Source organism: Macaca nemestrina, chromosome 13, assembly GCF_043159975.1.
Source record: "Macaca nemestrina isolate mMacNem1 chromosome 13, mMacNem.hap1, whole genome shotgun sequence".
Lineage (NCBI taxonomy): Eukaryota > Metazoa > Chordata > Mammalia > Primates > Cercopithecidae > Macaca > Macaca nemestrina.
The window spans coordinates 62,960,302-62,973,237 of record NC_092137.1 but is presented as its reverse complement, the minus strand read 5'-3'; the positions used below and the strand labels follow the sequence as shown (position 1 = coordinate 62,973,237).

Sequence of the window (12,936 nt, the reverse complement as noted above, 5' to 3'; positions counted from 1 at the left end):
TTTTCAAATCCTGAGGTCACAAGGTTGGCAAAGATGTGTGAAACAATGAACAAAATGAAGAGTTACTTTCAGGGATATATATTCACCTTTTTGTACCTCTAGAGTTTTGAACCATGTGATTATACTGCCTATTTAAAATATAAATTATAATTAAAATTATATTTTAAAATAAGGGAAAGGAATTCTTACACGACATAGAAAAATAAGAAACTAAAATAAATACATGACTTTTTAGGAAAAGTTTATGGCGCTTGGAATATTTTTAGTCCTTCCACCACAACTAAGAATTAGATGGAAGAAATATAAATACAAAGATAAAATATGTTCATATATACATGCAAAATATAATACATATTCATACATAATGATTCATGTCATATATTAGAGAGCTTTTACCAGAATTTAATTTGCAACCTAGTTAAATTATCATCATAACCCCAACTTGCCAACTTTCATACAGTTTCCTTAAACACCTGTAAAGCCTTTGAGAACTCATACAGTAAAGACTTCTCTCAGAAATCTAAAAGCCTACAGATGATAAAAGAACAGAACAGAAAGTAAACTAACAGAGAAATGACAGTATAGTCTCTTTCAAACTCATCTCCAGAGGCCAGTCTTACACTTGCCAACAGCTACATCATTTAATAATTAAATGACATAGGGACAACAATAAGAGTAGGGGGTATAAACCCCTATCATCTCTAAATTTGCTACAGCCCCTTCATGTGGCTATCAAGGAATGATGACAAATAGGACCTCCATGGTATACTGTCCTTCTCTCAAATGAAAAAAAGACATTCTCGTTTTTGTTCCTGATCTAAGTTCTAGTGGTTCTAGAACTGGTATAAATAATTCTACTATTAAGCTCTACATGTAAGTTCTAGTACCACCAGACAATACAAGAAGTATTAGGGGGTACTTAATACTCCCAATACTTCCAGGAGAACATCCAGATGCTTCTCGTATTAAGTCCAAATCCTATCGTAAGACCTGATTTAATAGGGACACCATAATGGCCATCCCTAAAAGTAATCAAGCCATTTATTCAACTGTAATCAAGCTAAATTTTCACTGTAGCTTTTACCTTTAGACATATTAGCAATAACTTAAGATGTTATTTAAAAATTAATAACTTGAAAGCTCAAGGGAAATAAAATTCCAGGAAGGCTGCAAACTGTGAGGAAGAAACTGATTTTCTAACTGAGGAATCACATGATAATGTTCTATTTCCCTTAAGGAAAAGATTAAAATTTAACCATCTTAAAGTTGATGCTCCCAGTATACTGCCAAGTTAAGAAACACCTGTAATCAGGACCTTCTCCAACTTGGATAAGTACATCCACATTTCCAACACAAAAGCTTGGATGTCAGTCTAGACCTTTTCTTCTCCCTCATCCCCATCTTGCTCAAATCCCCAACTGAAATGACCACCAAATCCTACCCATTTTGTGTTCTGAGTGTTCCTCCAGTTAATTCTTTCCATTCTTTTGCCACTGCCTAGTCCTAACCTTTTGTCTCCCCTTATTTATTAAAACAGCTACCCTAATATTGCTATTTCCAGTCATCCTTTTACTATGATCCTCAGTCTACATTGTAGTCCTGGTGATTTTCCAATAGCAAACCTAATGTCTCTTCTGCTCAAAATCTTTCACTATGTTCCTATCACCTACAGAATAATCCCCAAATCATTTATTAACAGCACATAACTTTACATGCTTTCAGTCCTGCCTGACTCTCAAACCTCACATCTCACTGCATGACCCCCAATCCTACACTTTAAACCCCATTAATATCAAACTATACTACTTGAATTTCCAGCACATCCCATGCTAGGTAAGCCTCCATGCTTCTGCATAGGTTGTTGCTTCAGTCTAGAATGTCTTTCACTTCTTCCCCCTTGGCTTCCTGGACAACTATGAATCTTTCAAAACCCAGCTCAGATACTAGGAAGCCATCCCAACAACTCATCCTCTACCCTTAAAGAACTGATTGTTTTTCCCTCTGCTACCTCTGTATGTAATAATGGCATCTATTAGGCACTATGTCCCTGACACTGTTCCAAGCATTTTACATGTATTAACTCATTTAATCTTCACAATTACCCTCCCTATGAAGTGGCACCATTATGACCTTTATGGCTATGGAAATTTGAATCACAGAGAAGTTAAATAATCTGTCCTCAAAGATACTCAACTGGATGAAGACAGATTAAAATCCTTATGTCATACATATTTATACTACCGCATCTCTCACAGTGAATTTATTCATGTGACTCTTACACTAGACCGTACACTCCTTGAGGACAGGGATTATGTCATATTCTACTCTAAATCCACAGTACCTGGTATAAAGTAGGTAATGAGTGCATGCATTTCTCAAACTGATTTTAAAATAATATTCCTAACAAGTTGAAGAGAAAAGCATTCAGAAACTACTTCCAAATAAATATTCAAATATGCTATGAGTTCTAGAATAGAGCAAGCTATGTTTTTAATCTAATAAAAAGGATGTTAAAAAGAAAGGTTATTACAGACCTGAATTACAGTCCTTGTGGACAAAGAAATGGGCTTATTTTGCAATTAAGTCCATTACTGCTTAATCACTGCAGTAAATCAAGGCCCAAACGACCATTTGCTTAAAATTAACTTTTTTATCCCACTAAATTAAAAAATTTTGTTGTTTATCATTCAGGGCAATGGAAAGAAAGCCCTATATTTACTCTTCTCAAGTGGAAAGAAGCCAATCACAGACCAGCACTACTAATTGCTTCCTTAAATCTGGCCAAGAAATGTATCCCATTAGGCAATTAAAATAAAATACAGTTGCCTGAGTAAGCATTTAACAAAAGAATTTCTAAGGTTTTGTGGATGGCAGTCCATTAATCAAATAATGAAAAATTATTTATCCTAAGCAAGGAAAAATGAAAAAACAAGAAAAAAAAAGATTACCATCACCCCACAAGAATATAGACTTCTATATTAAAACTCAATTCAGTCATATGCCTATGTTATATTAAAGCATATGCATACATGCTCACAATATTTCAGTAGCCATTCTTTGTCTCCTTAAAATTACAAAAATCAAAGTTATTTTAACACTAATGATGAATAACCTCAAAACCAAATGTACTGTATTTAGTGTGCTCTCACAGTTACAGTCCTCTGAGCCATACTGAAGTGCAGTAATTAAAATCCACAGGGATGATACTAGCTGCAACTGTGCACAGCATAGTACTTGTTAGAGTTATCTGCACCCCACCCAGCTTCTACACATTAGTGCACTGTAGAAAGGTAAATAAACTATCAGAAGACCCAGAGTTTAGGCCACAGCACAGCAAACTCTACCTCCACATACATCTTACCATTTCTTCGTACACTCAACCATCAGCTCCTGGTAGGAGGCCACAAACTGGAACTTGGATGCATGTTTTCCCACACGCTGCAGTCTCTTCCAAACTGAAGCCATGATGATCAGTCAAGACACTGGAGCAGTTCTGGGTTAGCAATACAGCAGCTTTAATAATGCAGAGGGTCCAAAGCAAACGAACTTTGCATGTATGTCTTTTAAAAACTCAACTACAACTCGAAATGATGCTTGGGGTCCATAAGTCTTCTCCCTGTTTCACAGGGTAAATTCCATCTTAGATGAATGGCCCAGTCAAGAACACTATGATATACGTGACAGGATGAGTGGGAGGGGGTTCCCTCATGGAGACATCACCATGCCACCTCAGGGGCTATATGTGTATTCTGGAGGACTGAAAAGCAAAACAAAGACAAAAAGAGAAAGAATATGAGGAGAGAATCATGAGAAGTGACTAACCACCCATGTTAAATAACGCTGCAAAAGACCATCCCAGTTCTCTGCATGTCTTTTAAACAATGAAACAAAACACCGACCTCAAAAGCCAGTAACATCAAGGATGCAAGACACCAAGGAAGAAATTACAATTCACACCGAAGACGTGGAGCGACACATCAGGTAGTCAGCATCAACAACAATCCAGAGAGATGGTAACTCGGGGCCCTACCTCCCCGTTAGCATCACAGAAGGGCGAGCAGAGCGGGAAAGTCTAGGGATGCTGTTTAATGTCCACCGCCAGTCAGAGGGAGGAGTGGAGTATTTTTAATAAACTTTGTTTTTCAGCCGATAATTAATAGCCTCAAGTCCGACAATATGTGCTTGGAACAAATTAGGGAGCCAGGAGGAATGCTGTTTTTCAGTCGGAGGGAGGAAATGGATGGGAAACGAGGAGTGGAGGGAAATCTCCAGGCAGAGAGAGGGCAATGTCCCGGCTCCAGGCCACTTGGGCTCCTTCGCTGCCAACCGGAGGGAAATGGAAACTCCTGCCTGGGCGTGAAGCAATGACCAGCGGGGCAAGTGGACTGTGCAGGGTGCGGTGCCTCCCTCCCCCATCCTCAGGGGAACAGTCCGCCGGAGCCCAGTCTCCTCACGCACAGAGCCCAGACCCCTGCCCCCCAGCGGAGGCAGGCGGTGGCTCGTCCGCGGTCCCTGTCACCCAGGCGATACCAGAAGACCCCAGCCCGGACCCCAAGCCCCGGCCCCGCCGCTCGTCCACTCCCGCCCCCTCCTCACACCTCTAATCCCGCTGTCGGGTTGTGTCTGGCCCCGTTCCCTTCTCAGAGGCGCTCCTCCGTCGCCGCCGCAGCAGCAGCCGCCGCCGCCGCCACCGAGTCCTCCATCCCCGCCGGAGCCACATGGAACAGCCAAGCCAGCCACGGCGCTCGCGGGAGCCGGGATCTGCAGCCCCTCAGGCGGACGGCGCCCCTCACGCCCGCCCCCTCCCTGACAGATCGCCCCGCGACCGTCCCCCACCCTACCAAACCCTGCCAGAGCCGCCGCTCAGCGCCCAGCACCCCCTCCCCCGCCTTCCTCCTCCGCCACCATCATCATTACCTCCCCCGCCGCACCTCTCACACTAACCCTACCCACCGCAGCTGAACCTCCACCGCCCCGCCGCCATTGGCCGGGTCCCGCGCGTGCCCCGCCCACCTCAGCGGCCGGGTCTTAGAGTGGCTGGGGTGCCTGACTGGTAGAACTGCCTGCCCATCAAAGGGGCTCCACCTTCCCCTTGCTTGGGAGGTGGTTTTTCTCCAAGCCGGAACGCGACGCACAGGCAACCTTTTTGTAAAAAAAAAAAAAAAAAAAAAAAAAAAAAAAAAAAGGAACCGACTAAGTACGATCCCGCCCGTTCTTCTGATTGGCTTGGAGAGGGAAGCGATAGGCGGGAGGAATAGGGAGTGTTTATAGTGAACTGGAAGGTGATTGTAGAAGGTGGCTGTCCGTCAAAGGCGCCGCCGGTGCCGGGCTGGGTTTCTGGACCCTAAGGGTGATTGCAGACCTGGAGACTGGCTTCGCAGCAGCTGTGGGTAGTGCGGCTGCCTGTGGGTTTCTCTCCTGTTCTCATCTCCGCGAGGACCTGGGCGCGCCCTCTCCTCTGCCACTGGCAACTAGGGTTTTTGCGCATACAGCCTTTATTTCACCAATTCCTCCTGGGATCTTACCTGACAACCTGAAGTAATGACCCTGTCAGCCACCCCCCCTCAACCCGCTCCCCGCCCAACATTGAGTCAACTGGTCTTCAAGAGGATTGATCAGCTGAGCTAGACACAAAATGTGTACAGTACAATTTCTTCTTGTTCGGAGTCTTCACGTTTCTTTGAATCTTGGTTTCTCCTCTTCGCTCTCGGACTCTTTTGCCCCCAGTGAGAACTGTAGATGGATTTGGGAACAGCTAGCGTACAAAAAGGGTAGTCAAAGGCAAAAAGGAGGAGGCAGAGTGAGGGCAGGGACACTTAATCTTGTTAAAAGAGCCAAGGGCCCTTTTGAGAACATGAAAGCTACAGATACTTTCTCAAGGGGGAAAAAGTGTCCTGTCTCAAAACACAAAAATTTGTTTTCAGTTTTAGATGGTTCACAGACCTCTGGCGTAGAGAAACAGGACAAAGAATGAAACTTCAGGGGAATCCTAGCATTTAAGGAATAAAATTTAAGAGTAAAATGGGAAAGAGACTGAGAAGGAATAATCAGAGAAGTAGGCGCATCAGCAAGCAATGGGCAGACAGTTTGGGGAGAAAAAGAGAGGCAAGCTAACATAAAAAGAAAGGAAGCGGGATAGGCTCTGGAAACAAGGATCGTTCAGTCTTACGAAAGTTGGAAAGCAGGGTTCATGGACAAAGTAGCTTGAAAGGTGTTAGGGTCCAGGGAGGATTCTTTCAGGGACAGGGAGAGCAGTGGTGAGTGAGAATTGAGTCCATCTATAGACACTGGGGGCCAAGACAAAGTGGAGAGACATGTTGAAGAATCAAGAGAGATGGGGAGACAGATAGATGGAAGGCTTGAATCCAGTATCTAATTCAATTTCCACTTTCAATAAAGAAAGTGATCTAATAACACAAGAGCACAGTGTGCATTTCACAGAAGAGAGCATAGTTATCGCTTATTTTGCTAGTCAATTCTAAAATGTTACAATAATCGTAATAATCATATTGATTCTTTTGTATTAAGAGTTCTCTGATGTCCTTCCTGAGTAGTTTACGAAGTCACTACAACCTATAGCCGTTATGATCTCATATAATAATATATTCTGCATCATTAATAGGCTTTAAGTGTGTGGAGTTCTTTAATGGCTAATTTGTAGAAATGGTCATAAATTATTTTCATCCAAGTTACCCTTCAGAAACAATCCACATGATGATCAGAAGGTTTTTGCACCCTATTTATTACTGTTCTTCGTAAGTTCTCAAACTTTCTCATGTGGTCATTCTGGTTTCTTTTAACATGCTTCCCTTACTCAAAAGGGAGAGGGGGAAGAGAGAGAAAAAAAGAGACTGACTTTTATTGTAAAGAAATTCTCTTAAAAGTAATGTTTTAAATAGTGTCTTTTAAAAAATAAATAAATAGAGGAGTAGGATCCCTAGGGAATCTTCCTCAAGTTGTGGGAAATTTCAAGAGACTGATGGTTTCTTATGACAGCTCTTCTTTTTAGGGGAAGTATTTGTCTTGGATGTAAACTCTTATTTTTCCTTCTAGACACCAAGGTAGCTAAGAAGAGATCAAGGTTAGAATAGTTTACTAAATGAGTGAAGGAATCAAGAACAGCTCTTGACACTGTTCTGCCGCTGACCTCATGTTCATAAGCTGTCTCCTGGAGGCCCTACAGAGCAGCTACTTCTTCCCCTGTAACATTTTTAAAAACAACCTGTCTACTAACTAAATGTATTGAAGAATATTAAATATAGAATATGTTCAGCTCTTTTGGGCTGCTTTGTTGATAGTTATTGAATACCAACTGAATATTAATCTTTTTTTTCTTGAGACAGGGTTTCTCTCTGTTACACAGACTGGAGTGCAGTTCCCTCATCAAGGCTCACTACAGCCTCAACCACCCAGGCTCAAGCAGTCCTCCCACCTCAACTTCCTGAGTAGCTGGGACTATGGTCATGTGCTACCCGGCTAATTTTTCTTCTTTTTAAAGGAGCAACTCTATTAACTGATAGGCTATTTTTTTTTACTTTTTGTAGAGACAGGGTTTCACCATATTGCCCAGGCTGAACTCCTGAGGTCAAGTGATCTGCCTGCCTCAGCCTTCCAGAGTGCTGGGATTGCAGACTTGAGCCACTGCTCCCAGCGTGATCATATTAAATATTACCAATAGTACATAACAGTTACAGTCCCTGTTCTCAAAGAGTTTCAGGAACATGTTCCGTGTGTACACAAGAAAGTAATACAAATTACTAACCTCTCTAAGTCCCAGCTTCTTACAGCATGATCCTGTATAACATAATCATGCCTACCTTTCTGGGATGTTGAGAAAATGGAAGATATGTACATAAAGTATCTGGCACATAGTAAACAGTCAAATGGTAACTAGTAGCATACGCTATTGTGTTTGGTAGCAAACATAAGACAGAAAAGAACAAAACAGACCTTCAGGAATACTTGGGGAATACTTAGTGCCAAACATCACTACCTCAAGGACTAAAGAGTCTTAAAGAATACATTTAACATTATTTATCTCCCATTAATTCAATTGGTACCAAGACTGGAACAGCAATAATTTAGGTGGACTCAGGATTTTATAATAATTACTAAGAATTCACTTATCCTCAATCCTCATGACCACTCCTTATGTCATATATTAGCTGGGATCTTTTGGCATGCTAGAAGTTACCTTTTTCTTAAGGTTCCATTTCCCCTATCAACTAACAGGTACCTCCTACTCACCCTCCCACTTCCAGGATTGTCCACTGTGTCTGCCACCTTCTAATGCCCTGTTTACTTGGATCTTGATTTATCATCTCCTTCTGTCCCAGGTTTAATGCAAGTTACATTAATTGTCCTGTCCACTTGACCCAGGTTGTTGACTGCAAAATGTTTTACCTAACAGAAGATGCAACATTTAAAATAATTTAAATTTTGCCTTTAAATATCATCAAGCTTAAAATGAAGATAGAATACAAAGAAATAAGTGGAAACTGGCATCAAAAACTTTAAATCTTCTCTGCCATGACAATTTTGAAAATGACAGAAATTATTTTCAGTGAAACAGCTTTTCTAGTCACTGCTTCAGAAACTCCCCAAATGGAGATTCAAGACTATGAAATGCAACCATAGGCTTGAATTATTATTATCTTTTCTGGTGATAAAATTCTTATCTTTGGGTTTTACAGTTATTGCAGTAAAAATTGTCAGAGGTATTATTGCAAGATTTAACCACTAATGGAATTTATCTGTGCCTTATTCCTAGTAATAAGATTTACTCCCAATAATAACACTGTAGGTTTTTGTACTTTTTTTCCAGTTACCATAGCGGTTATACTATACACAACAATATTACTGCAATTTTTAACTGCTAATGAAATTGTTTTAAATCCACAGCAAACAAATTTACTTCCAACAATCCTATAGCAATTTTTATGTCCCTAAAAACTCGCTGTGGGAGGCTAATACTTTTAAAATTTTAAGTGATGATTTCTGTAGTAGTTGTTTTTCCAAGTATTAAATATTTCCTTTCTTGCTATGGCTTTTCTCCTCTTATACCCCATCCCAAGATCCTCAGCATTGCACTCACCCTCATTTAGGCTGGTCTCTGCTCATTGTTTCAGGAAAGGAATATGACAGAATGTAGAAAAACAAAAATTTTTTTATTGGTTTTTGAGTTTCAAAAGCCTGGCCCTTTGAGGAATAATGAAATGGAATCCAGTTAGAGACCTGCACTGTTTGCCTCTAGCCACATGTGACTACTGAATACTTGAAATGTGGCTAGTCCAAATTGAGATGTGCTGTAAGTATAAAATATACATCAATTTCAGAGTTAGTATGCAGAAAAGATTAATACATTAATAATATTCATATTGATTACATATTGAAATAATATTCTGGATATATTGGGTTTATTAAATAAAAGACAGTAAAATTAATTTTACCTGTTCCTTTACTCTTTTTTAATGTGGCTACAGGAAAAATGTAAATTATATACATGCCTCACGTTATATTCCTATTGGACAGTGCTATTGTAGACAATAGTAAAGCTTCCTTTCCCAAAGATGAGAAATGAGTTTCCTGGGCTAGAAGGGAAAGACAGAACTTGGAGGGGATATAATGAGAGCTGGATGCTAGTGGATTTCTGAGAGCAGGACCTAATCCCACCCTACTCTGGCACAAGCTTTGGAGAAGGGCAGCTGAAATGCTGGGATCTATCTATGTTATCTCAGAGCTAATAGACATATTTTTCTCTTTATTAGAGTCCTGGGGAGGTGGCAAGACCCTTAAGAAAAGAAAAAACTTGCTTGTTATCTAGGCCAGGCAAGATTCTGGAGTAGCACAGTCCAGTAGAACTTTCTATGATGAATATCTACCTGGCTGTCCCATGGAGTAACCATGAGCCACGTGTAACTATTGGACATGCAAAATGTGGCTAGTGTCACTGAAGAAGTTGAGTTTTAATATTATTTAATTTTAATTTATTTATTGGCTACATATGGCTGGTAGCTACCATAATGGACAGTGCAAACTTACATAGTACTATGGAGGTTCTGGATGCCCAACACAATTGCCAGACACCCAAAAGGGTACAAAGGCACTGCACAGCCACCAGACCAAAACAGTCCTTGCTGATGGACCAAAATCAACCCAGCAACACTCCATGGAGCTGCCTGCTAATGAAGAAAGATGCATATGAGAACTCTAAGAGGAGCCAGCATGGTAGATGAGGAGCAAGGATTAAATGCCCCATCCCCTTCCCCCAGCATAGTGATGCTATGTAAGCCCCCTCAATTGAGATGCAGTTCCTGCCAAATTGACTATGATTAAGTGTTTGCCACCTCTTGTGAAATCAGAGCTTGAAATAGAAATTAGGTTGAGTAATGGGAAAATAAAACTGTGTTTCTTGCCAACCTGAATTTCTTTAGATTGAGATTTATGCCTGTTACATAACCTTAAATAATAACTCTTAACAAAATAATTTAAAACCTATGTTTATTCTCTTAAAAGGTGGCCTTTTTTTTTTTTTTACTCTATCATTATAGGACCAAAGTTCTTTGGATGACACAAAAGCTTAGAAAAGCTGCATTAGAAAACCATCTTTCAATTAGAAACAGTATTCTTTGGTGAAATTGTTTCTGTTGCAGTTACCCATGAATGAATATTTGAAGTTAGTCATAATGAAGCTTTGCACATTGAACCTAAGATTGTACTAATTCTAGGACCTCAGTTGTATATACTAAAAATCCAATTTTGTCCAGCTCCACAGCATCTAGAAAAGGCCAACATGGGCTTGGTTGGTAGAGGCAGAGGAGCATTCTTGACTTCCTTGGAACTCAGGTAGAGACTGAAGCAAATCTACAGATACTATCCACTGGTGATTCAGCAGGACTACTGTTGTTAATCTGGAGCAACATAGTAAATGACTAGAAGCTTAGAAATCTTCAAGAATATATTGTAGGCAACGATGATATTCAAAATGTGGACATTCAGTGTGTTAACAACAACACGGCATAGGCATTAATCAGTTAAAATGGAGGATAACCGTAAACCATTGGCCTAGTTGTCCCATTGTGGACTAACTAAATACCAGCCCTGACTCTAGAGTGCCCTTACTGGTCTATAGCATCCTCTCAGTCTAATCCTTCTAACTGCTTAAGATACTTTCATGATGGTGAAGTCCCAGTCCACAAATGTGTATGCCCAAGTAAAAGCTGCTAGCTGAGATAATTTACACATTGCAAATAAGTGGGCCATTACTGGGATTATGGCAACAAAGATTTGAGTTGGAATTAAGAGCCCAGCTGAGAAAGTCTTTGCTAAACTCAATAAATTCATTTCCTATAAAATCAGCAGGGATTCTTGACCAAGACTTACTGGTCATTTCCCATGAAACATTAAGAGCCTTTGGTAAATTATAAGGGGTAGACTGACCTTTGCTTCACTTCTTCTGTGTTTTCAATAATTGGGAAAAAATCCAGGTAACCAGATATAGCATCCAGTCAGTGTTTTCCTCTGAATAATTCATAGATGATTACATTTGTATGAGCAAGATAATATAATTAATATCATTCTGAAATAACAAGGCTAGACAGGAAAGGCAAAGAAAAGCTGGTAGAAATTCATAATCTTGGAGGGCACTGACTACCACCCTTGTGGTGTAAAATCAAAGCACTTTCATCCCATACAGTATAAAGAACACACACACAAAAAGCAAAATTTCAAAGCAAGCTGAAAGCAGGCAAAACTCCACTTACCAGGGCACTGGGCATGAGCCAAGGGAAAGTAGCCCTGTTGCTGAAGCCTGTCCCAGATGAGTAGAGCTGGAAAATAAACCCAGCTTTCAAAGGGCAGGATTAACTCATGCACAGTTTGGGCAATCTTCTGGGCAGGGCAAGATAGGGAAAAATTCCAGGGCAAGGGCAATAACATGAGAGCCAGAGAGAGCTGCAATATTGTTCCAGGTCTCTCTTTTCACAGCAAGTCACCCAATTAGTGACTGGGCTTACAGTGATCAGAACATAACCTGCGAAGCAAAGATGACTTTGTGAGAGCTGCTGGATATTTCTTCGTATTCTGTCACAACTTTTGGATGCTATTTAAAAATATTCCCAATAATGCATCATTGATCTCTTTCTCCAAGAAAAGAAATTCAAGTGTTGAGCAAACCAGGTTTTTGTGCCATAGTTCAATCTTCTAAAGAAATCCTGCTATCTTTAAAACTTTAAAAATCACAATATTTTATCCCTGAAATGAGTCTATTTTAGGTATTGAACATAGTACTGAGTTACTTATATTGAGAGAGCCCCTTGAAACAATTGTCTTGCATTATCAGTGTCCCATTTCTCATTTCAAAAATGTGTGAGCACCTCCTAACCAGCATATTTCAGTGTGGAAAAGGAGAGTGTTATACTTGTGCATGTTTCTTCACCTAACATATGCTAAAGAGAGCATATTTAAAGGTCACAACTTGATTATATTTGAAATATTCACTTTTCTTGAACAATGAAAGCAAGAATAGGAGGCATATTGTTAACTGTTCAACTTCTTTCTTGTAATAACACTCTTTCTAGCTATTCACAAAACTACCTTGTGCCAATCAGTATGTTTGCGATGTGTCTCGTCCAGCCTACAGCTGAACAAGATAACAATTACCAAAATCCTGCAGTGATTTGTCGGTGATAAACAGACCAACTTGTTGAGTATTTCTGTCTAATACATATAGCGCTTTAACATGAAATTGCTGCACAGCACGTGTTATGGGACCTGGTCTTCAACACTCTATGCTACGGATATTTGCAGTGCCCAAGATTGTTACTGGATTGGTTTTGTCAATAGTTCATTCTGCATTCTCTTATTAATTTCCCTTAATAATATCTTATTAACCTTCAGCTGACTTTGCAAGTTCTAAGGCAACAGGTTCATGAGTAC

At 40.3% G+C, this 12,936-nt stretch overlaps 1 protein-coding gene across 23 annotated transcripts in view; it reads right to left on the bottom strand.

The window, feature by feature from the left end:
• LOC105465127 (EH domain binding protein 1) overlaps window positions 1-12,936 on the bottom strand; it is a 406,349-nt gene that overhangs the window by 323,286 nt on the left and 70,127 nt on the right. For 10 of the 23 annotated variants that reach the window (XM_071076797.1, XM_071076793.1, XM_011713372.2 and 7 more), the window contains one exon: window positions 3,362-3,757. The exons of 1 other annotated variant lie outside the window; for it this stretch is intronic. In XM_071076797.1, coding sequence (XP_070932898.1) covers window positions 3,362-3,465 — 104 coding nt within the window. In that variant the 5' untranslated portion in view covers window positions 3,466-3,757. 12 more of the 23 variants (XM_011713374.2, XM_024787784.2, XM_024787787.2 and 9 more) reach the window with 7 other exon arrangements.